Source organism: Podarcis erhardii (assembly GCF_964252035.2).
Source record: "Podarcis erhardii genome assembly, chromosome: 8".
Taxonomy (NCBI): Eukaryota; Metazoa; Chordata; class Lepidosauria; order Squamata; family Lacertidae; genus Podarcis; species Podarcis erhardii.
Window position 1 is genome coordinate 70,504,907 of NC_138499.1, and position 24,307 is coordinate 70,529,213.

Below are 24,307 nucleotides of genomic sequence, written 5' to 3' on the forward strand. Positions count from 1 at the left end.
TCTAATTAGAGAGCAGTGCAGGTGGGAACGATCATGCTGGAGCTCAGCTGTACTGAAGCGCCGAGAGTTTATCGCGCAATCCTGAGATGTCGGCTTGGAATCTGAGTGCTGCAGTGTTCAAGAGGGCCTCCTCTCAGGTAAGCATGCATAGGATTGCAGCACAAGTTCTCCTTGAATTATATAACCATGACTATCTGGCCCTGGGGTTCCCTTCCAACTCTACAGCTCTATAATTCTATGAAACTGTCACACCATTGAGTCCTGCACACACAAAAGGGTAAACATTTGAAGGTTTGGCGGAGCCTCCATACCCCACTCTTGCAAATAAAAGTTTTGCCAGTGAACAATGAACAACCACACTCAACATCAGAACACGGATTCTTTGCAAATACATTTCTGCTTAGTTTACCTGCAAGCTAACAAAACAAGCTGTTCCTAACTCTGCATGGAAAAGGAAAGGAACTGGAGAAGAAGGCAAAGCAGCCCTACCATTAGGTAGAGTGTAGAAGGTAAAGGACCCCCAGACGGTTAAGTCCAGTCAAAGGCAACCATGGGGTGCGGCGCTCATCTTGCTTTTCAGGCCGAGGGAGCCGGCATTTGTCCACAGACAGCTTTCTGGGTCCTGTGGCCAGCATGACTAAACTGCTTCTGGTGCAATGGGACACCGTGATGGAAACCAGAGCGCATGGAAATGCTGTTTACCTTCCTGCTGCAGCAGTACCTATTTATCTACTTGCACTGGTATACTTTCAAACAGCTAGATTGGCAGAAGCTGGGGCAGAGTAACAGGAGCTCACCCCATTGTGGGGATTTGAACTGCTGGTCTTCCAGTTGATAAGCCCAAAGGGCTCAGTGGTTTAGACCGCAGTGCCTCCCATGCTTTAGCATTTACCACAGTTCTATCATTAGGTAGAGTGTAGAAGCAGATTCTGGGAGGTGGGCAAGGAGCGGTGGTGAGATGTTGGAGGACAAGTTCTGGAGGACAGAGCACTGTGTGCCACCCATCACTACCTAGGCTAACCTGCCACCCTTGGATTCTGTGGAGGAGGACTCTCAGCTGCCAGTGTTGAAATGAGTTTCAGCTGCCAATCCAACTGACTTCTGAACGCACAACTGAGAGGGGGCACAATCTTGTCCTTTGTCTCAGGCGTTGAAATCCCTTAGGGCAGTTCAGCATTTCAGAAAGGAGTTTTGATCCAGCCCATCATACGAACAGATTCTGAACTCCCATAGTCACTACAAATAGGGAGCTATGGAAATCAGGATCCCAGGTATGCAAGGCAGTGACATTCACTCAGCATAAGGTTTATCATTTGCACATGGGACAAGTAGGTGTCCTGAGTGAGGCACAGTAGAATAATTTAGCCCCTATGGTGCAAAAAAAAGAACCTCGGATTCTCCAAGAGCAAATGCAGAGAATAAATACAGAAAATAAAGCCGAGGCAGATTTAGAGCAACATGACTACAGCACTGGGTGTCATTACTATGACATAGTGAATTGAACAGAAAGGAAGGCGGGAGGTGGGGGCACCAAATTTTGGCCTTGCACAGGGCATCACTGAAATTGGAAAGAGCAAAGTCCACCTCCAAATAAAGCCTTGTTTATAGTTACATCTCAGTCTGATGTGTGATCTTCATGGGGGAGACATTAGATGGACCTGGGTGCTACACAGCCGGATAGAAGAAGAGTTTGGATTTGATATCCCGCTTTATCACTACTCGAAGGAGTCTCAAAGCGGTTAACATTCTCCTTTCCCTTCCTCCCCCACAACAAACACTTGGTGAGGTGAGTGGGGCTGAGAGACCTCAAAGAAGTGTGACTAGCCCAAGGTCACCCAGCAGCTACATGTGGAGAAGCGGAGACGCGAATCCCGTTCACCAGATTATGAGTCTACCACTCTTAACCACTACACCACACTGGCCTTGAATCTCAAGATGTTAAGCAAGATCAGAGACTTGCCTAACTCATCTCCAAAAGCACAGAGTGGCTTTCATAAGTTTCTTTTCTGGAACAATGCATGTATGAAATGATTCATGTTGTGGAATGATGTTCTGATAAATGTGAGGGCATCCAATGGAGTTGGTGGGCAGGAGGTTTGGAATAAAAATAAAACTATTCCACGTAGCAGATAATGAATGGTCAAGGTCATCACCACAGGGTGCGGTGATGACTACTAGCTTTACCAAGTCATGGAGAATCCTGGGAAATGTAGCTTGTTAAGGGTGCTGTGAGGTCAGCACAACAGTTCCTTGGACTGAAGTGGTATAATGCTGCTTTAAATGCATGGGACTTCAGGTGTCTTTAGAAGAGGATCCATGGAAGCTATTATGGTTGTATGGTGCTGTGATCCCATTGGATACCAGCTGTTAAGGCAGAACAATGAGTAATAATAATAATAATAATAATAATAATAATAATAATAATTTATTATTTATACCCCACCCATCTGGCTGGGTTTCCCCAGCCACTCTGGGTGGCTCCCAAAAGAATATTAAAAACAGGGCTACCTTCAGATGTCTTCTAAAAGTCAGATAGTTGTTTATTTCCTTGACATCTGATGGGAGGGCGTTCCACAGGGTGGGCGCCACTACCGAAAAGGCCCTCTGCCTGGTTCCCTGTAACCTCACTTCTCGCAGGGAGGGAACTTCCAGAAGGCCCTCAGAACTGGGCCTCAGTGTCTGGGCTGAATGATGGGGGTGGAGATGCTCCTTCAGATATACTGGGCCGAGGCCATTTATGGCTTTAAAGGTCAGCACCAACACTTTGACTTGTGCTTGGTGTGTCTTCATGCCCTGCTTGCATCTTTCCCTGGGGGCCTTTGATTGGCTCCTATGGGAAACAGGATTAGATCGTCCTTTGGTCTGATCCAGCAGGGTTCTTCTTATGTGTTAATGCAGTTCTTAAAAGTGTATGGGTTGGTCCCCTTTTCAGCGTTTGCTCGCCCAGATGGTTCTGCTTTGGTGTGGGTAAGAAGCAGCTCACCACTACAAGGAGCATTTGCAGCTTTCCAGGCTCTAGAGAGGCGCATATCTTTAAAAATGAATCAAAACAATGTGCGTCAGCCTAATAAAGGCTTTGAAGAAGAAAGGCAAGCTCAGAAGTCCTTTCCCCCTTTCGCATGGATATCTGCTCTCCTCGTCTGGGAATACCCTCTATCAGCACTTTCGGTTAAAGTCACTGTGTGTGGAATTTAGGTGTGTGGCGAGTTAAAACCGCCCACCAAACAGCACGTGTCTGCACGAGAAAACATGCAGGCCCGAGATAAGTCTCGATCCAGACTCCCAACTGGTGCAATTTGGATCAAATTCAACAATAATAATTAAAGTGGCAGGGGGAAAGGGAATCAATTGAGTCACGGAAGATTTTACACCGAAAGTGATTTTGGCTCAGTTACAATTGCTAACTCAAAACAGAGCTTTATATTCACGGGGAATTAGCGTTCACTCCTGTGCTCCAGACTAATAATAATTTGCAAAAATGGTGGTTTTTCAACTTTCCGCACTCAAGGAAACTTTCTCACGTACTTTTTTTCCTGAACGAAGCTCTGCCCATTTGCCATAGAATTGTCTTTCGGGGGGGGGGGGGTGTGTGCTTTCAGCATAACCAATTGAGCCTCGGCACTGCTCCAAATGAACAGAGAGTGTACCCCAAGACACAAAACCCTCTCCCTGTGGCTGCAGAGAATAGCATGGTAGGCACCATGTGTTTCAGAGAAGTCTATCAACCAGAGCTTGCCTGACTCTGACATTAGGTAGAGAGGTTAGTGTGGTGATCACACAGGGTCCCCGGACATTTCACCGTCTATTGATCCCTGTGCCACCACTTGATTTCTCACTGCCACCACCCAGGCCCTACCTGGTACAATACTGAGTCCAGTCAGGGTTGAATTGGAACATAAACTTTTGTTTATTTATTGCAGTTTAACAAGTGTGTGGTTTCATAAACGGTATCAGTCAATTACAATCATGGGGTGCCTATCCAGTCCTATAACTTCCACTACCTGCTCTCACTCACTAAACCACCTCTCAGATATTTACTTGTCTTCCTAGTTCCTAACTGTTCCTAACTCAGCTTATTTCGCTACACTAACTCAATCTACCCACAGACTCTATCCCAATCCACTCCCACTCCAACCAACCACCCAACTCCCAACGAACTCCCCCCTTTGCCCCCCCTCAGAGCTGGTTTTATAGTCCCTCTGACTCCACCCCCTGGGTTCTGATTGGGTAACCTGTTTAACTATTTCCCCTCCAGCGCTCTCATATGTTAACGTCACAGTCAGTTGCCTCAGGTGGTTGGTGCTGAGGGGCAGGGAGCTATGCGAGGTATTGGGGGACAGAGCTGTGTGTGGCAAGTAACTTGCTTCCTTCAGTAACTACACTATTTACAGTGTTGAAGTACAACAGAACTGTCAGTCTTGTCGGCTTTTAGAAATGGAGGTCCATGGAGGGAAGAGGTACCATTGAATCTTTTGACTCAGCTGGGGAAATGACTTGTTCCAGTCTGCATGAGGAAACACGCAGGGCTGAGATAAGTCTCGATCCAGACTCCACCATTACTCAACATCTCACTGAGAAGCCCCAAGTGAGGTCTTGAAGGTCCCTTGAAACAAAACTCAAAAACCATGGCTTTAAAAAGATCCCCCCTTAAATCAAAGAAAGACCAACCACTTGCCCAGGACTTTTATTACAGCTGTTAGCATCTCTGGGAGAAAAGAATTTGCTGTAACATGAACAGACCCCCTTTGGTTTGTTGTGCCTTAATATGCGTAACTCCCATAAATGTTAATGGAAGTGTGGAGGACAGCAGTGGGCCCTGACATATGCCATTGTGATTCATGTTAAACAAAGAGCTCAACTTTGGTTGAATGAAGCCTTTTGTAAGACAGGCTGTTTTGAAGCCCCGGCAGATCCTGGCGACACGGGTAGCATGCTTGATTTTCTCAGTAAACGAAGGATTGAACTGAATGGGTGACACGGTGGTGACATTGTTGGAGGGTGCAATTGTTAATGGGTAACAAGGCCATTGTGCTGAGTAGGAGCGTCTCCATTTGCTGAAGGATCAAGTCAGTTGCGTCTCGTGTCCCCGCAATGTCCGCTTCAAAGAAGGACGCCACGGGCTTGAGTGCATTTAACAATGCATGGGATCAGGGCCATCGATGTCTTTGGGTATGTTTGCTTTTTTTTTTTTTTTTTTTAAAGGAAACAGTGCCCTGTTTTAGATATTAATGCTGGCGGACAGGGCAGAATACGGGAAGGCAAATGTAATTAATAACATGTGCAATATTGTCCTGGTTACCAAATTATCAGCAGCATAAATTTTTAATTAATAGGAGCATAAGCAACAATTTGGCTGTCAACAGCCATCAGTATTGATGTAAGTGAGCGAAGCACTGCAACACAGCGAAGATCAAAGGGGTAGCATGACTGAAACACAACAAACATCCAGGGATGACGACTCAGCGCTTTCTGAACATTTTTTTTTTTAAGCATCAAGTCCTTCGCTCCAGGCAGCTGAAATGCGAAGGAAGGGGAAGATGGAGAAAAGCAAGAGTGTGGCTTTTTCCCCCCCAAAAGAAAAAGAAAAAGAAACCTGGAGAGCAATAAATTTTGAATAGGATAGTCAGGGCTCGTCCTTCCTTGTTTTTAACTCTTATTTACATATGCTGAGAGAACTGGAGAGAAAACTTAAAAGAGAGAAGTGGGGATAAGAGGGTGCAAAGGAGCCATAGATTTGCACATTCCCTCTCAAATACCTCTCACAGAATTGGGCAGTTGGGAGAGATCCAGATCGTGGCAATTTTGTGGGGGCCAGTCAACTCTATCAAAGAAGCTGGAATGATTGTGCTGGAGCATCTCCCTTCAAATTCAGCGAAAATAATGTCCAAGCAGCCTCGGATCCAGCGTCACTGACCACTCTCATGATAGCTGAGGTGTACAAGTCAGCAAGCACATGCCCTTGTGCACAAACACATGCCCATGCGCAAATGCAGCTTGTAGCTGCATTCGGCGTAACGTGCAAACGAGGCTGCAGTGACTGAGGCCAGCCTGGCCAGGCTCATCGTAGCATCTGGGTAATTGAGTGTGGCTGTCTGAAGTCTCTACAAGTGAGCAGCCCCTCGCACACAGGGGTGCAACACAACAGCTCAGTATTGTGCCATATTGTGCAGTATTTTCAGTATTGTGCCGTGAATAACTTCTAGCTCTGCTGTTGAGAACTTGAATCCAGAACAAATGCTCATTATGTTTTGAAATGATGCATTGTATGCATGCATACCTGTGTCTCTAGGAGTGGGTTAAACCACAGAGCCTAGGGTTTGCCGATCAGAAGGTCGGCAGTTCGAATCCTCGTGACGGGGTGAGCTCCCGTTGCTCGGTCCCTGCTCCTGCCAGCCTAGCAGTTCGAAAGCATGTCAAAGTGCAAGTAGATAAATAGGTACTGCTCTGGTGGGAAGGTAAATGGCATTTCCGTGCACTGCTCTGGTTCACCAGAAGTGGCTTAGTCATGCTGGCCACATGACCCGGAAGCTCCCTCGGCCAATAAAGCAAGATGAGCGCCGCAACCTCAGAGTCGTCCGCGACTGGATCTAATGGTCAGGGGTCCCTTTACCTTTACCTTTACCTTTACCTTTAGGTCAGTGATAAGTGCAAGTCCATCCTAGCATACTATACTATGTATCAAATGTTGCCCATTGTTGCAACCCCATCCCTACCTCCCATATTAGCAATTGTTTCAAGTCCACCGTCACTCCCATATTAGCAATTGTTGCAAGTTGCCTCCTACGATGCTATATTAGCAATTCTTGCAATCTCATTTGAAAGAAATATTGCCCTGCTTCAAATGCACTGATGCAGCAGTCCCTGCCGCTGAGCCTATTGTTATGGGAATGTTGCTGTGCTGCATCAAGTGCATAGATTATTATCTTTTATACATCTTCATTGCATTCTAATGATGTTTCTAGAGCTAGCAGTACAGGTCACACCTGTCTGTAGGATGTGGGATGGGAAAGCTGCATGCTCTCTGAGCGTAGGAGTTGCTGACTTGCTGCCCACGGGTAACAACAACCAACAACAACCAACCGAGCTGATGTTTCTAGAGCTAGCAGTACAGGTCACACCTGTCTGTAGGATGTGGGATGGGAAAGCTGCATGCTCTCTGAGCGTAGGAGTTGCTGACTTGCTGCCCACGGGTAACAACAACCAACAACAACAACCAACAACAACAACAACAAATTTTATTATTTATGTCCCGCCCATCTGGCTGGATTTCCCCAGCCACACTGGGCAGCTTACAGCAATAAAAAATGGCAAAACATTAGACATTAAAAATTTTCCGAAGGAGGGTTGCCTTCAGATGTCTTCCAGATGTATTTCCTTGACATCTGATGGGAGGGCATTCCACAGGGCAGGAGCCACAACCGAGGAGGCCCTCTGCCTGGTTCCCTGCAACCTCACTTCTCACAGTGAGGGAACCACCAAGAAGGCCCTCGGAGGTGGACCTCAGTGTCCGGGCAGAATGAATGGGGGTGGAGATGCTCCTTCAGGTACACTGGCCCTACAGGTACACATAAGCGCAGAGAGGCCTCCCCTGCACCCAGAGTGTCCCTCCCTGCATCCACTAAAATTAGCCTTAAAAGAAGCACTCCGTTGTAGCTGATAGAAGAGGCTGTGGCCTGTGCTTCCTTGTAATGTGTATGTGCCGATGATCTTGACAGTTTGTAAATGGGCCCTTGGTCTTAGGGTTTGCCCACACCAGAGCAAAATGTGGCCCCCATCCCAGTGTTGTCACACACATTTCCCTTATTAAATGGGTTGTATGCATTCACTCTTGGCCTTATTGGACTTTCCAAGGATCGCAAACCCCTATATTTGAAGGGGGAAATGTCCAGGGCAACACTGGACAACATCAGTGTCACTGGAGGGAGAGAGTGTTTGATGGGCTGTATTTGCATTGTGTGGTGTCATCCCCCGCCCTAAGTTAATGCTCCACCACCCTCCCTGAGTTCTGGAAAGGCGAGGTCCATTGTAGGCATTTGAGCAGGTCTTTGTTTACCTATGCACGCAAACCTGTTCTTTTGGATTACACTTTTCCGATATACCAGATTTGCACAAAAATGTGGTGACACCACCAGTGGCCCAAACTCCCAGAAACCTGGAGATGATTGTGGGCACGCATTGCTTACCATGTGTGCAGCCAATTTTAAAACAGTAGTTCCACGATTCCAGTTTTCTGATACACCAGACTCACACAACAGTGAGCTGGGTTTTTGTTTTTTGTTTTTAAGCGTGTCACATCCAGCCCCATCAACATCCCAATTAGGAGTGGGCTGTGGGGTGATAGACAGCAGCCAGCATAATAATAATAATAATAATAATAATAATAATAATAATAATTTATTATTTGTACCCCGCCACTCTGGGCGGCTTCCAACAAAGATTAAAAATACATCAAAATGTCACACATTAAAAACTTCCCTGAACAGGGCTGCCTTCAGATGTCTTCTAAATGTCAGATAGTTGTTTATCTCTTTGACATCTGCTAGGAGGGCATTCCACAGGGCGGGTGCCACTACCGAGAAGGCCCTCTGCCTGGTTCCCTGTAGCTTTGCTTCTCGCAGTGAGGGAACCACCAGAAGGCCCTTGGCACTGGACCTCATCATCTGGGCAGAACAATGGGGGTGGAAACGCTCCTTCAGGTATACTGGGCCGAGGCCTTTTAGGGCTTTGAAGGTCAACACCAACACTTTGAATTGTGCTTGGAAACGTACTGAGAGCCAATGCAGGTCTTTCAAGACCGGTGTTATGTGGTCTCGGCGGCTGCCCCCAGTCCCCAGTCTAGCTACCGCATTCTGGATTAGTTGTAGTTTCCGGGTCACCTTCAAAGGTAGCCCCATGTAGAGCGCATTGCAGTAGTCCAAGCGGGAGATAACTAGAGCATGCACCACTCTGGTGAGACATCACCACACATGTAAAAACACCCCCCTTACCCCCCCCACTATGTCCACAGGTGTGTTACATTCTTTGCAGGTGAAGTCAATCCACATCAAATAAGGGGAAAGTGTGGGCTTGGATGAGGGCAACATCATGCACATGACACAAAACTTTTGCATATGGGATGTTTCAAATCCACTTTAAACTGGCAGGTATATGCAGTCAGGGTGTCAAACCAACTTTCCATTTTTGTCTGAACAGGGAATCTGTCTTGCCGCTTGCATGCGAAGCAGAATTACAATCCATTTTTATATATTTATGCATTGCATTCATTTCCCTTCTTTTTCTCCGAGGAGCTCAAGTGCATGGGTTCACCCCTCTGTATTTAAGCCTCAGAACAACCCTGTGAGGTAGGTTGGATGGAAAAGCCCAAGATCATAGAATCATAGGATCTTAAGAGTTGGAAGGTACCCAAGGGTCATCTAGTCCAACCCGCAATCTCAGCTAAAGCATCCCTGACAGATGGTCACCCAAGCTCTGCTTAAAAACCTGCCAGGAAGGAAAGTCCACTTCATGACTGAGTAGGAATTTGTCCCCTGGCCTAGTCCGATGCTCCAACCACCCCACCCCACTGGCTGTCATTTTTACATTGCGTCTGAACATGCTACCATTATCATAAATAGCTTATTCAATTCAGATCACAGAACTGCTCAATAGCAGAATCATGTTCTAGCTCCTTCTCTCCGATTTTGATCTTCACATAGCCCCTTTGGGCTCTCCCCGCTTCCCCTGTAATACACAATAGAAGATACATTGTAATCTTCCTTGTTGCTATTTATAATAACAAATATCAACAGTATTTCTATTTAGAAATAATGCTAATGAGTTTGTTTTCATTGCAGCCTCCATGACAGGGCAATCAGGATATTCAAAAGCCCATTAAAATGCAATTACGAGAACAAATAATCAACAATAATTAAAACATCATAAAATACAGCAAAGGCAAACGAGAGTTTTAAAAAAGTGACACTGTTAATAATAGATCTAAGTGAATAGTTTGCAATGAACAACTTCTCTCATTTTCTTTCACCTTTCGTTCTATTTCTGGAATGTCTTTGCTATTCGAATTGCAGCAATTGGGGGGCACAAATTGATTCAAGTACTGTTTATAAATATATATTGGTAGGTCCCATCAGTTTCAACTGGAACAAGCTGAACAGGCAAATTTCTCCCATTTGATGACAACAGGGAAGAGTAATAATAATAATAATAATTTATACCCTGCCCATCTGGCTGAGTTTCCCCAGCCATTCTGGATGGCTCTCAATAGAGTATTAAAAACAATACAGCATTAAATATTAAAAACTTCCCTAAACAGGGCTGCTTTCAGATGTCTAATAATAATAATAATAATAATAATAATAATAATAATAATAATAATAATTTATTATTTATACCCCGCCCATCTGGCTGGGCCTCCCCAGCCACTCTGGGCGGCTTCCATAAAAACAAAAAATACAGTAAGATATCACACGTTAAAAACTTCCCTGAACAGGGCTGCCTTAAGATGTCTTCTGAATGTCAGGTAGTTGTTTATCGCTTTGACATCTGCTGGAAGGGCGTTCCACAGGGCGGGCGCCACTACTGAGAAGGCCCTCTGCCTGGTTCCCTGTAGCTTTGCTTCTCGCAATGAGGGAACCGCCAGAAGGCCCTCGGCGCTGGACCTCAGCGTCCGGGCAGAATGATGGGGGTGGAGACACTCCTTCAGGTATACTGGACCGAGGCCGTTTAGGGCTTTAAAGGTCAGCACCAACACTTTGAATTGTGCTCGGAAATGTACTGGGAGCCAATGTAGGTCTTTCAAGACCGGTGTTATATGGTCTCGGCGGCCGCTCCCAGTCACCAGTCTAGCTGCCGCATTCTGGATTAGTTGTAGTTTCCGAGTCACCTTCAAAGGTAGCCCCACGTAGAGTGCATTGCAGTAGTCCAAGCGGGAGATAACCAGAGCATGCACCACTCTGGCGAGACAGTCCGCAGGCAGATAGGGTCTCAGCCTACGTACCAGATGGAGCTGGTAAACAGCTGCCCTGGACACAGATTTAACCTGTGCTTCCATGGACAGCTGTGAGTCCAAAATGACTCCCAGGCTGCGCACCTGGTCCTTCAGGGGCACAGTTACCCCATTCAGAACCAGGGAATCCTCCACACCTGCCCGCCTCCTGTCCCCCAAAAACAGTACTTCTGTCTTGTCAGGATTCAGCCTCAATCTGTTAGCCGCCATCCATCCTCCAACCACCTCCAGACACTCACACAGGACCTTCACCGCCCTCACTGGTTCTGATTTAAAAGAGAGGTAGAGCTGGGTATCATCCGCATACTGATGAACACCCAGCCCAAACCTCCTGATGATCTCTCCCAGCGGCTGCATGTAAATGTTGAAAAGCATGGGGGAGAGGACAGAACCCTGAGGCACCCCACAAGTGAGAGCCCAGGGGTCTGAACACTCATCCCCCCCCCACCACTTTCTGAACACGGCCCAGGAGGAAGGAGCGGAACCACTGTATGACAGTGCCCCCGGCTCCCAGCCCCTCAAGACGGTCCAGAAGGATGTTATGGTCAATGGTATCAAACGCTGCTGAGAGATCCAGCAGAACTAGGAAACAGCTCTCACCTTTGTCCCTAGCCCGCCGGAGATCATCAACCAGTGCGACCAAGGCAGTTTCAGTCCCATGATGAGGCCTGAATCCCGACTGGAAGGGATCCAAATGGTCCGCTTCTTCCAGGCGTGCCTGGAGTTGTTCAGCAACCGCTCGCTCAATCACCTTGCCCAAGAATGGAAGATTTGAGACTGGGCGATAGTTGGCCATCGTGGCCGCATCTAAAGATGGTTTTTTAAGAAGCGGTTTAATAACCGCCTCTTTCAGCGGGTCTGGGAAGGCTCCCTCACAGAGGGAAGCATTCACCACCCCACGAAGCCCATCGCCCAGTCCTTCCTGGCTAGCTTTTATAAGCCAGGATGGGCAAGGATCCAGGAGACAGGTGGTTGGCTTCACTCGTCCAAGCAGCCTGTCCACATCCTCGGAGGTAACAGATTGGAATTGATCCCACTCAACTTGACTAGACAGAACTCTAGCACTCTCCCGCCCCGGTCCTGCTCCCACGGTGGAGTCTACTTCTTCCCGAATCTGAGCGATTTTATCTGCAAAAAACTTTGCAAAATCATTGCAGGAGAACATGTGGCCCGTACTGGGCCCCGATGTTGCAGGTGGTTCCGCTAAATTGTGAACCACCTGAAAAAGTCTCCTGCTGCTGTTTTCTGCAGATGCAATAGAGGCGGTGAAGAAATTCTTCTTCGCCATCGCTATCGCCACTTGGTAGGCTCGATGTTGAGCTCTAACCTGCGTCCGGTCAGATTCGGAATGAGTTATCCGCCACCAGCGCTCTAGCCGTCTCAACGATTGTTTCATTGCCCTCAGATCCATGGAAAACCACGGGGCTGTCCGGGCTCCATGCAATCGGAGAGGGCGCTTCGGAGCCAAACAGTCAATAGCCCTGGTTAACTCCACATTCCAGCGGGCCACCAGGGAATCAGCTGAAAGGCCATCAACATGGGATAAAGCATCCCCTACGACTCTCTGGAAACCATTTGGATCCATTAAGTGGCGGGGGCGGACCATCCGAATTGGTCCCACCTCCCTGCAGAGGGGATGGGTCGCAGAGAAGTCCAGTTGCACCAGGAAGTGATCTGACCATGGCACTTCTTTCGTTTCGCTTTTAGTTAGTGTCAGATCACCAACATCCATAGAGGTAAACACCAGGTCCAAGGCATGTCCGCGGCTATGGGTTGGGCCAGACTTATTCAGGGACAGCCCCATGGAGGCCATGCTTTCCACGAAGTCCCGGGCGGCCCCTTGTAAGGTCATGTCGGCATGGATGTTAAAATCCCCTAGGACAGACAACCAAGCTGGGTGTCTCCAGGAGAACATCCGCCACGACCTGAAGCAGCTTGGGCAGGGAATCCTTGGTGCAGCGGGGAGGTCGGTACACCAAAAGGAATCCTGTACTGCCCCTATTGCCCAACTTCCAGAACATGCACTCGGAAAACTGGGTCTTCCCAATAGGACGCCTGGTGCAAACTAATGACTTTCTAAAAATCACTGCAACCCCCCCTCCCCGCCCACATGACCTGGGTTGCTGTGCGTAAGAGAAACCTGGTGGACAAGCAGCGGCAAGGACAGGCCCATCTGCTTCATCCAACCAAGTCTCTGTTACACATGCCAGGTCAAGTCCTCCATCCATGATCAAGTCATGGATGGCAGTGGTCTTGTGAATCATTGACCTGGCATTGCACAGCAGCACCTTCAGGTCATGTGGGTATCCCTTGCTGATTCTAGTATCCATCCGGTCAGGACCAGACCCGGAGGCAGGGATAGTCCTCAGATAACGACTAAACCTGCCCCCTCTGTAATGACATGGTCTAGTCTTAGCGTAACTCCTCCTCCTACCCGTGATCACTGAGATCGGTTGTCCCAGTGCATCCCCCCCTGTGGAGCATGCCCCAGCCATTTTGTGGGTTGGGGCCCACTCCCCGGCAGCCCTGACCCCTCCCCCTAAGAACAAAATAACACCTTAAACACACAAACAAAACCAATAAAGCAAAACAACAACCACCAAAAAAAAAAAAAAATGTAAAAATTACAAAAACATCAAAATAAAAAAATAATTCCCCAAACCCAACCAAACATCCATCCCACCCCCACCCCCCACATACAAAAAATCCAAAAGAAAATTTTAAAAAACATTTTAAAAACACTCTGTGCCCCTCTTGCAGTAACAACTGTCCTAGTGAGGCCTGTCAGGCCCCGCCCTGGGCCAGGTGGTAAGTGGCAGGAAGGAGCAGGACCCTCAGGCACTCACTCAGGGGAGTCCTCCTGGGCAGCAAGCAGCACGCAGTCCTTATGAGGCTTCAGGCCCCGCCCCAGGCCAGATGGTAAGTGGCAAGAGGGGGATAGCTGCTTATTTCCTTGACATCTGATGGGAGGGTGTTCCACAGGGCAGGTGCCACTACCAAGAAGGCCCTCTGTTGAATAGTCCTTTTTGCTGGCTGGGTCATGCTTCTTTTGAATCTTCCTCTATATGCCATACAGCAAGCATTTCCGTGCTCTCAGGAGAAGGCAAGATGATTTTTTTATGCAAACGTCATGCCACCAAAGCATGGCAATGACCTTGCTCATGTCACAATGGCAGAAACAATAGAATTTGCAGTAGCAGAGGCCACTGATTCCTACATTCACCTCATTCCTACACCCCTTGCATCATCGCCATTTTGGGGAGAGAAGGGGAGGCCATTTTGCCACTCATTTCACCACCACTCATTTCCGTACCTAAGGAATGTACATGCGCCATAGGTCAGTAATGGTCACTTGCCACCCTTCTTGGTGAGCAGTGGTTGCGACCCAACGTGGTACCTCTTGTCCTCTCAAGTGTGTCGTGACATTGTTGCCTGTCCCCCCATCCCCACTGGCTGCAGTGGAGGCTCACGGGTTCCTGCCAACCCATCCGTTCAAATGGGCTTACCTGCAGCGGGGCATAGCGAGCGGACCTGAGGGAGGCAGGCTTCCCTCAGGTCCTCCCACCATCTACTTGGCCCGGCCGACGGCCAAGCACAGCACTCAGTCAGCCAGGAGCGTCACCCATCCTTTCCCTCCCTTTATTAATAGCCTGTTACTGCTCTAACCATTTCCTCTTCAGCTAGGAGGGCTTTGCTGTGGTTTTTTGACGGTTGCCATATTCGGGTCCAGGAAGGAATTTCCCCTGCGCTGCAGGTTTTTCCTTCCCCATAGCACTGGTCACAACTTTGGCGATTTAGGTCTTGGGTGGAATCCTATTGCCTTTCATCCATTTAGGGTGCAGTGAAGTGGGGATTCGCCCAAACCCTGTCCTCTGTGATGGTAATAACAGGGTACCCCATTAGAGGGGTATGGAGGGAAGTTCAAGGAATCAGTTGTGTAGAGCCAGTAGGCCATAGAGCTTCCCTCAGTGTTTGGGGGCCATCTGCGTAAACCTGTGTTTTGCGATGGCTCTACCCCTCAAATAGGCCCTGTCATGCCTCAGCCCCCCAGCAGGGGAACTGAGAGGGACACATGCCCAATGTCTATGCCAGGGGTCAACAAACTTTTTCAGCCATGGGCCGGTCCACTGTCCTTCAGACCATGTGGTGGGCCGAACTATAAGGTTGTTGTTGTTTTTTTTTGGGGGGGGAATGAATGAATTCCTATGCCCCACAAATAACCCAGAGCTGCATTTTAAATAAAAGAACACATTCTACTCATGTAAAAACATGCTGATTCTCGGACCGTCTGCAGGCCGGACTGAGAAGATGATTGGGCCGCATCCGGATCACAGGCCTTGGGTTGCCTACCCCTGGTCTATGCCAAAGCTTCCTACACATGAAATCAATAAAATTGTGGCCATTTCAAATCCCAGACAGTTGTTGTGTCCATTCATTTATCACTCAGTACTCGCCAGGGTTTGGAGGCTCTGTGGCTGGTACCTCAGGTACACTTCAGGTTACAGACGCTTCAGGTTACAGACTCTGCTAACTCAGAAATATTACCTCAGTTGCTTCAGAATGAGAACAGAAATTGTGCGGCGGCGGCGTGGTGGCAGCGGGAGGCCCCATTAGCTAAAGTGATACCTCAGGTTAAGAACAGTTTCAGTTTAAGAACGGAACCTCCAGAATGAATTAAGTTCTTAACCTGAGGTACCACTATTCTCCTTCAAAGTAAGGTCTGCTCCCTGATTACATTCTTCCCTATCAACATCTTATTGCCTGTACCCATTTTTTTCCCCCATCTGGAATTTCTCCCTCCCTCATAAAAGATTGTGTTCAGTCTGGTGAAGGTAAAAGCCTTTCAGTGGACACGACAGGATGCTTTTAGCATCCCAACCATCTCGCGCCATTTCCTCATTTCTCTGCTGGCACTCTGCATCCCTGTAAGGTCTAGCAAGAAGCCCAGGGGGATTTGCTTCAGGACAGCTTGAAATGCATGCTCTACATCTTTCATTGGACGAAGACTGTCTACATGTGGCATTTTCAAATGGGAAATGGTAGGTGGAGAAAAAAATAACCAATTCCACCACCCAGTCCTTAAATCTACGCATATTTGAATCTTCTTACCCTTTTACACTGGCACATTCATCTACTTTTCTTTTGTATTTAATAATAATATTAGCTTCTTTCTTTTCTTCTTCTTTTTATTTAGAGAAACCAAATCCCTTTCAAGGAGCAACAGAGAAAAACTCTTCTATTTGATCCTGAGGATGTTCACTTCCTGACACCTGACACCAGCACTGCATGGTCACATCCTTTTTATTTACTATTCCCTTTTAAGTGTATAGCAGTCTTTGATATATTTCTGTTTCTCTCCCTGTAATGGCAATGGGCTAGCGTGTTATGTTCCACCTGGGCCTGGTGTGATGTACCTTTTATTCCACTGAAGTCATATTACCTTTGAAATGCTATAGTCCTCCATTCAGCTGGGCTGCTTGGATTGAAGGATGAGCTAGCAAACTGAATTAAGGCAGCAGTCCGGAGTGCACCATTGAGGCGAGGCTTCCTTCTGAATAAACAAATTTGCAACCACAGTCTAATAGACTTGCACATTTTGGGGTTTCTTTCTCGTTTTAATGCAACATTCGCTTTCAAAGCGGGGGGGGGGCATTTTCAACAGTATTCGAAAGCGTATTTGAAGTTTCCTAGGTAGTGGCCCTTATTAAGCATCTTCCTTTTGGCTCTTCTTTTTGGCACTGGTTTCAAAATGACCAGTCTCTCCGCTTTCTCTCTTAACCCTGTCTGTGCCAGAATCATGTAGTCCAATCTTTTTTTAAAAAAATAATAATATAATTTTTATTAGTTTTCGATTACTATCCAATCATAGCTTCATTATAACAACGCCAAATTATAACACAATTACGAATACCAATCATTCAAATTCATGTAGCTAAATCTGATGTGCTATGTAGTGACGCGATATATTCGCTGCATGATCCCTGATTGGCTGGGATCATCCAAATGCCTAATCTGCAAATAACTTTATGATGTAGGTTAGACTGAGGGAGAGAGAGAGAGAAATACAGACAGACAGACAGACAGAGAGACAGGCTCAGTGCCAGCCAGTGCTCTTTATTTTTATTATATATGAACATCTCTATCCCACCTTTCAGCCAAGGAGCCCAAGGTGGCATACATAATTCTCTTCCCCCAAGAACCCTGTGAGGTAGGTTAGACTAGAGATGGCTCCTGGCTCAAGATCACTAGTGAGCTTCATGACTGACTGGGGATTCAGACCCAGATCTCCCAGGTTCTATCCCAACCCTCTAAGCACTCCACCACATTGGCTGAGTGAGGATTTGAACCCGAGTCTCATTAGTCTAGCAGCCTAGCCTCTCCACCACATAGAGTCTCTTATGTAGAATTCAAATGGGAGGTAGCAAAAGAGGCATTGAAGAGTCTACTGCCTGAATGTTAACGTGCAGGAGGGAGCACACAAAGTACTTAAAGAGGGAAATTTCAGCAAATGTATTTTTCAAATCATTGTTCCTGTGCAAATATTATTATTGGGTGTTTTTTTAAAAAAGAAACTCACTACCATCCCCCTTTAAAACACATAATTCCACAGGGTCTGACAGAGTTAGATATCTCTCTTCTGGAGGCGGCATGGAAAATGTGTTGATAATTTGAGCACTGGGAGTGAGCTTGTTCCCCGGTGGATTTCTCAGCAGTCACACAGCTTGCCATTGTATTAACACTATTCAACGGAACAAGAGAGCCGAGATGTGCATTGCATGTTTGCAGCTCCATTTGAAATACAACAATGCTTCTCCTGCAGCTTTCCTATACCCCAAGAAAACATTGCAGGATAGGAAGGTCATGTCCAGGCAGCATGTTCCCTGGTACCCAACCTTTTCTTGGGGAACTCCTTTGTGTTTACTGCAGGAGATCAGTCGTGACAATGAACCACCCTATGATGGACCAATGCCAGTCCAAAAATAAGCCGTGTGTAACACTACTGGTAGCAGGGCAGGGCACAATAACATTCATGGTATGCCTGGGCTGCAGACGGTAAGAAATAACTATTGGTAATTGGAACATACAAATTAGAACTGTCTGCAGGTGTCCTCTAGGGTGAGAGTGGCTCTGGATGTCCAAGCATTTACCCAGCAGATCAATGCACATTTCTGCTCCAGCATCCAGGAGGAAACACTCTCAGAGGAAATGCATAATTAGGATGCACATATGGTGCGTACGGCAAATGTGCGCCTTCCCAGCTCTCAGCATCCCTGATAGAATCATAGAATTGTAGAGGTGGAAGAGACCCTGAGGATCATCTAGTCCAGCTATGCTGATCAGAACTGGAGTCCAATAGAATTTGGAGAGCCACACATTCCCCATCTCTGATATCAGGGGTAAGTGTCGTGGTGCTCTCCATATCTTGTTGGACTACAACTTCTGTTGGCTTCAGCCAGTATGACCACTAGTCTGAATTGATGGGAATTGTGGTCCAATTATATTTGAAGGGTTCGCTCCCCGCTGCCTGCTACACAGCTCAAGATCTAAGCAAAATTAGCCAGGCTTAATTTCAATGGGAAAGTGATCTTGGAGTTTTATGTATCCAAATTACCTAAATACTGCAGATTTAGGTAATGTAGACACTTGTAAGATGTGCTGGCATTCAGCAGTAACTGCTTCCCAATGTTTTTCTTCCTTTGTATACATTAAAATACTATTTCTGACTCTAACTAAAATAAAAAAGAAATCTGGTTTTTAGGCAAACCTATTGGTATACTAAAAACCTAAGTTTCATTTCCCGAGATTTGTTGGAAGATGGTTAGAATTGAGACCTATTACCCTATGTCCTGTACTATAAAGTGTAGCTATATATTATATAGTATTGACTAATTACTGTTTCCTCCCATAACATGAAAAAACAATTCTTCCTCTGGTTTTCTCCTCTCTGCTAGTTCTGAGGTTGTATAAACCTGCCTTCTTAGCCAGGTGCCCTTCAGATGCATTGGAATACAACCCCCATCAGCCTCAGGCAGCACGGCCAATGGCCAGGGATGATGGGAATTGTAGTCTAAAACACACTGAGGAAGCCATGTATAAAGATTTCATGGGCAAAAAGCATTTCAGGTGACAATTAAATGCATACTTATCTAGTAGGAGTAAGCTCTATTGAACCTAGCAGGGCTTAATTATGGGTAAACATGCATAGGATCATGCTGTTTGTGATTAATAGAAAGTACTCTGATTTTTAACAACTGGCATGCATTAAGTTGAAAACAAACAAACAAGCCTTGAGCAGCATTGCTAAACAGGTCTGTTCTAGATTAGCCAATAAGTCCTGCATGGACCTCTTATCTCAGGGATACTTAAACAATTTACCAATGTTCATCTACATGTTACTGCAATGGCACAGGAGATCACTCTCCCAACTGCACCAGATAGGTATTGGAAAGCTTGAATGACATGGATATTGCCAGTCACACAACTTGCCATCACTGGATTGCCAAGCTGTCAGGAAAGATGGCAACTATAGCATGGGAATGACCTGCTTAATTTGCCCCATCCTTGTTGTTCCAGGCTTCTGAAGGCAAGCAGCTTAGGTAATGCTGTAGATAATGCAGAAAGGGATCCTTTACTTTGCTCATACTAGAGTTCAGTTATCTGAACTTGTGCAGCTCATGTGAAGCAACATGTGTGTGAACCTCCCTAAAAATATTCAGATAGTCCAGAAATAAGTGTTTCATACCCCCCAACATTTCTCCGATGAAAATAGGGACGTCCCATTCCATAATGATAATTTTACTGTTTATACCCCACACATCTTACTGGGCTGCCCCCAGACACTCTCGGCAGCTTCCAACATATATAATAATTATATATAATAATAAAATAAAACATTAAACATTAAAAAAACCTTCCCTATACAAAGCTGCTTTAAGATAGCTCGGGGGTTGGATAACTCCATACCCTCCAACATTTCTCCAATGAAAATAGGGACATCCTAAGGAAAAGTGGGACATTCCGGGATCAATTCAGAAACTGGGATGGCTTCTCTAAATCTGCCCCTCTTAAGTTGACCATTTTTTAAAATATGGACTCCCTCTATCTAAACTCTGGTGTAAATATGTGAATAAATAATATTTCTTAAATCTATGACCGTCTCAGCCATGTCTTCAATTCTCCAAAGGAACACAGACCCTGGGTGAGTGCCTGGAACCCCCTGGAATCTTTCTACCTCTCAGCAGAAAGTGGAGGAAACACCCACCTTTTGTTACACTGCTTAGGTTTTGTTGCTTGACTTAGTGTAGGCTTCCTCAACCTCGGCCCTCCTGATGTTTTTGGCCTACAACTCCCATGATCCCTAGCTAGCAGGACCAGTGGTCAGGGATGGTGGGAACTGTAGTCTCAAAACATCTGGAGGGCCGAGGTTGAGGAAGCCTGACTTAGTGGGTATTGCTTGTTATTAGAATACTTCCATTTCATTATTAGCAGCACAATCCTATGCTTGTATACTCAGATGTAAGTGCTACTAGATACTTATCCTAGGATTGTAGAGGACTGTAACCTAAAAACCCTGTTTGCTTATGCAATCCCCACATCTACCTTCTTCACTTTGGTGCCCTTCAAATGTTCTGGATTGAAGCTTCCAACATCTGCGACCATTGGCCTCTGCATGGTGGAAATGCATGGTTAGATCCTATGGATTTTTCTCTGTAAAAGTCATTCATTGCCTACCTGAGTTACCATGCTATATTGGCAGTAGGCGAGGGGGAAGTGACCATATTTTACTTTATCCACAGGGTATTGTATCCCTTGCTGCAATGTGCGAACATATGTGCACAGTGCATATCTCTTTGCCATTCAGCTTTCATTTCCTCCCTCGCAGGTTGTGAACTAAATAGCAGCTGAGTGCCTTCCCCCCACCAGCTGCGGAGAGATGTAGCATATGGTCAACACATGAAGTGCTGGAAATGTATCTTCCTGGCTCCAACCCAGAATGATCTTGACTCTACGTAAGTGGCTCCCTCTTCTTTGGAGATTAAGAGACAGATGCTGCCCTTTGGAATGACTAAGACTGCACAAATGACTTCGCTAAAACAGAGGCTAATGCACCTCTGTGTTGCAGTGCAAGTAGAACTGGATTTCCACTCTGCGCCATGACAACTGTGCAGCTCTTAATATAGGAATTATACAATATGAAAGCCAACTGCTATATGACATCATGTGATGGTGATTCTGTTCAACCAGTATTTTGGCCTATTTTAATGAATGTTAACTTCATCCTGGTTTCTAAACAAGCATTGCTTTTGTCTAGGGCAGTTAATCAACTAAACATAATTGTTTGTTGATTCATCCCTTGAAACTGCCCTTTAAATCAATTAACTGTTTAATTAACCAATCGCACTGAGATAAATTTACAAATCAGCACAAACCCATTATAGGTCCTGTTTAAAATCAAAAATTTAATTGAGGTTATGATTTACTTCACAAGAACTTCCAAGAGCTGTCCTCTTTACAATTTTCTTTTTCATGCTCTGTTGTGGTAACCCCATGAAACTCAAGGAGCTTTTTAAAAAATAGTCCTGACTGAGACAAAATGCCTCTTACTGTTGCCACCCTGTTCTGGGATGCAAACTATAACAACAAAGGCAATGCAGGTCATAATTTAGGGGAGTTGAAAAAGTTGTATAGGGGAGGAAAAACAACCTTTTTAAGTGGTAACTGGATCCAATTCTCACCATGGGGCATAAATTCAATGGAATTATTTCCAACTCGTGTTCCCCAGCAATGAGTTTTGAGAGACATACCATCTCTGACCCTGGTGGGAGCACGCAACCATCATAGCTTGTAACCTTTGATAGTTTTGTTCCCCATGAATTTATCCAAAACTCCATCAAAGCCAAACAAGCGAAATGATGTTTGGCCGATATTATCAAAAGCATAAAAGGTTGGTTGCAGGTGTGAGGGTATTGGCAGTGAGCTTTGGGCTCCAGTGGCGGTTAGGCATTGGAATAGTGATGTGTAGAGGAGGGGAGGTGCGGCCATCACCTGCCCCTCCATGCTTAAGGGTATTCAATTAAAGGAATCCGGGGGTGTGGATCTAGTCTGAAGCCCGGGGAGGGGCTAGTTTTCTTGGTGTTAGGTACTACCTGTAGGTGATTTTCAGAGTGAGTTCTTTTCTTTTTGTTGATATGGATTTAAAGGGGGATTTAGACCACATTCTAGTCCCTTGAGTGGAGTTAATCTCATAGCCTATGTCATCCTCCCATTGTTTTTTGATTGTGTCTAGGGAGTTTGTGGGATTTTGGAGTAGTATTTTGTATATTGCGGATACCATCCCTTTACTGTGTCCCCTTGTTGTTAGGAGGAGGTTTTCGAAGGTTGACCTACACGACGGTGGCGGCCCCGGCGGCTTGGAAGCTGGTCAGGCAGCACGAGCAATGCTGGCCACCCTCAGGAGCTCCACAACGCCATGGCATGCCATGTTTCCACATCCAGATATAGTCTCTTGATACCAATGCCTAAACCAATACTGCTCACATTCTGTAACCAATAACGTTGTGGCCTGAATTTTGCCCATTAACATTAACCTAAATTCTGTGTCCTTGTGTCTTTAATCTCCTGGGGTGGCTTGGGGGTATTGAAGCACAATTACATCTTGTGGGAGCAAATTCTATCGTTTGACATGTGCTGTGTAGAAAAGTACGTAGTCTTGTGTGTTCATAATCTTCCAACATTCAGCTTCCTTGAATGTCCCCAAGTTCTCGTATGGTGAAATGGGGAGAAAAGCTCCCCACTTTCCCCACACTATTCCAGATTTTATATACCTCTATCATGCCTCCCCCCTACTCACCCAAATCCCCACGTGTTGTAAATTTTACGCATAGGGGAGTTGTTTCAACCTTGTGAACATTTTAGTTGTCCTCTACTGAACCCTTTCCCAGCTCTACGATATCTTGATGAGATAACCAGAACTGACAGAGTCTCGCCATATAATGGCATCAGGACAGATAAAAGGCCTTCTATCGAGCCAGATCATTGGTCCATCTGGCTCAGTATTGTCTGCCCTGAATCGCACCAGCTCTCCAGAGCTTCAGGCAAAGATGTCTCCCAGTCCTAACTGGAGATGCTGGGGATCGAACCCAGAACTTTTTGTATGCAAAGCATGCATTCTGCCACCAAGCCACGGCTCTTCCCCATGCCATGACATTAGCAGTTTTACACTCAATCCCTTTCCCAATGATCCCTAAGATGGAAGTCATCTTTTTTTCAAAGCATTTTTGTCAGGCTATTCACTGGATGAATATTTCTTTCTCGGTCAGTCGCCACCAGTTCAGACCTCAAAAGATTTATGCTAAGTTGGGTTTTCTCCCTCCACCCTTACATTCATTATCACTTTGCCTTGGTCTTATCTTAAATCACATTTTCCCATTTTAAAGCCCATTCACCTACTATGGAAGGTTCCTTTCAGAGCTCCTGTGAACCTTTGTGTTTACCACACTGAACAGCAGCCTTGGCTACCCCACTGCTGACCCCGGCTCCAGATCATTTATGAACAAGTTAAAAACTCGAGATCTAATACTTGGGTGACTCCACTCCTTAAATCCCTCGTGAGAACTCTCTGGGAGGAATTCAACATTGCACTCTTCTGATTGGTCCATAAATGCAAGCTTTTTGACTTGCCAGGTGAAACAAACCCCCTCTCCTCTCCATGCATGCTATTCCAGAAATTCTCCTGAAAACCTCCCACCAAAGTGGGGCATGCAAGGGGAGAAGAGGGGTGGCAAACACTGTTATGCAAGGAAAAGTCATTGTGTAGGTCTTCTGCCAATGGAACTCATTCACTGAATGCCACTCTCCATTTATTCTTGTTCTGTACTTCCTGTTGTTTAAGCAGTTTCTGATACAACTTGTACTCTTATTGCATAACTTCTACTCTTACCCAAAGCTTTCATTCCAAGGTTTCAGGACAACACTACGCAGAATCACAGAATTGCAGATTTGGAAGGGACTCCAACGCTCATCTAGCTCAACCCCATGCAATGCAGGAATCTTTTTGCCCAATGTGGGGCTTGAACCTATGACCCCAAGATTAAGAGTCTCATGCTCCAGTCAGCAAACACAAGAACCAAAACAGCTTAGAAGCAAACAAACATGCCATTAAGTCTCACTGCCCCTGATTAAAAATTTGCCCTCATCTATTTAAGCTGCCCCCCCCATTGATTACTCAATGAAAGTTTCCATTGATTAATCTACCAATTAAGCTTCCAGACCCCCTAGTTTCCTTTTCGGAGGGCTGTTTCTTAC

The 24,307-nt window shown here is 46.0% G+C and overlaps 1 protein-coding gene and 1 long non-coding RNA gene across 2 annotated transcripts; one reads left to right on the forward strand and one right to left on the reverse strand.

The window, feature by feature from the left end:
• Positions 1 to 71: 71 nt before the first annotated feature.
• LOC309348175 lies at positions 72 to 22,540 on the forward strand. The gene is made up of 3 exons (XR_014159269.1): positions 72 to 137; positions 20,886 to 21,012; positions 22,365 to 22,540. It is a non-coding gene; the product is annotated as an uncharacterized lncRNA (long non-coding RNA).
• On the reverse strand, positions 11,161 to 13,540 carry LOC309348265 (uncharacterized protein). The gene is made up of 2 exons (XM_081873309.1): positions 12,885 to 13,540; positions 11,161 to 12,436 (listed from the first exon to the last, which is right to left on the reverse strand). The coding sequence occupies exons 1-2, from the start codon at positions 13,495 to 13,497 to the stop codon at positions 11,436 to 11,438; spliced, it is 1,614 nt and encodes a 537-aa protein (XP_081729435.1). The 5' UTR covers positions 13,498 to 13,540; the 3' UTR covers positions 11,161 to 11,435.
• Positions 22,541 to 24,307: the final 1,767 nt, after the last annotated feature.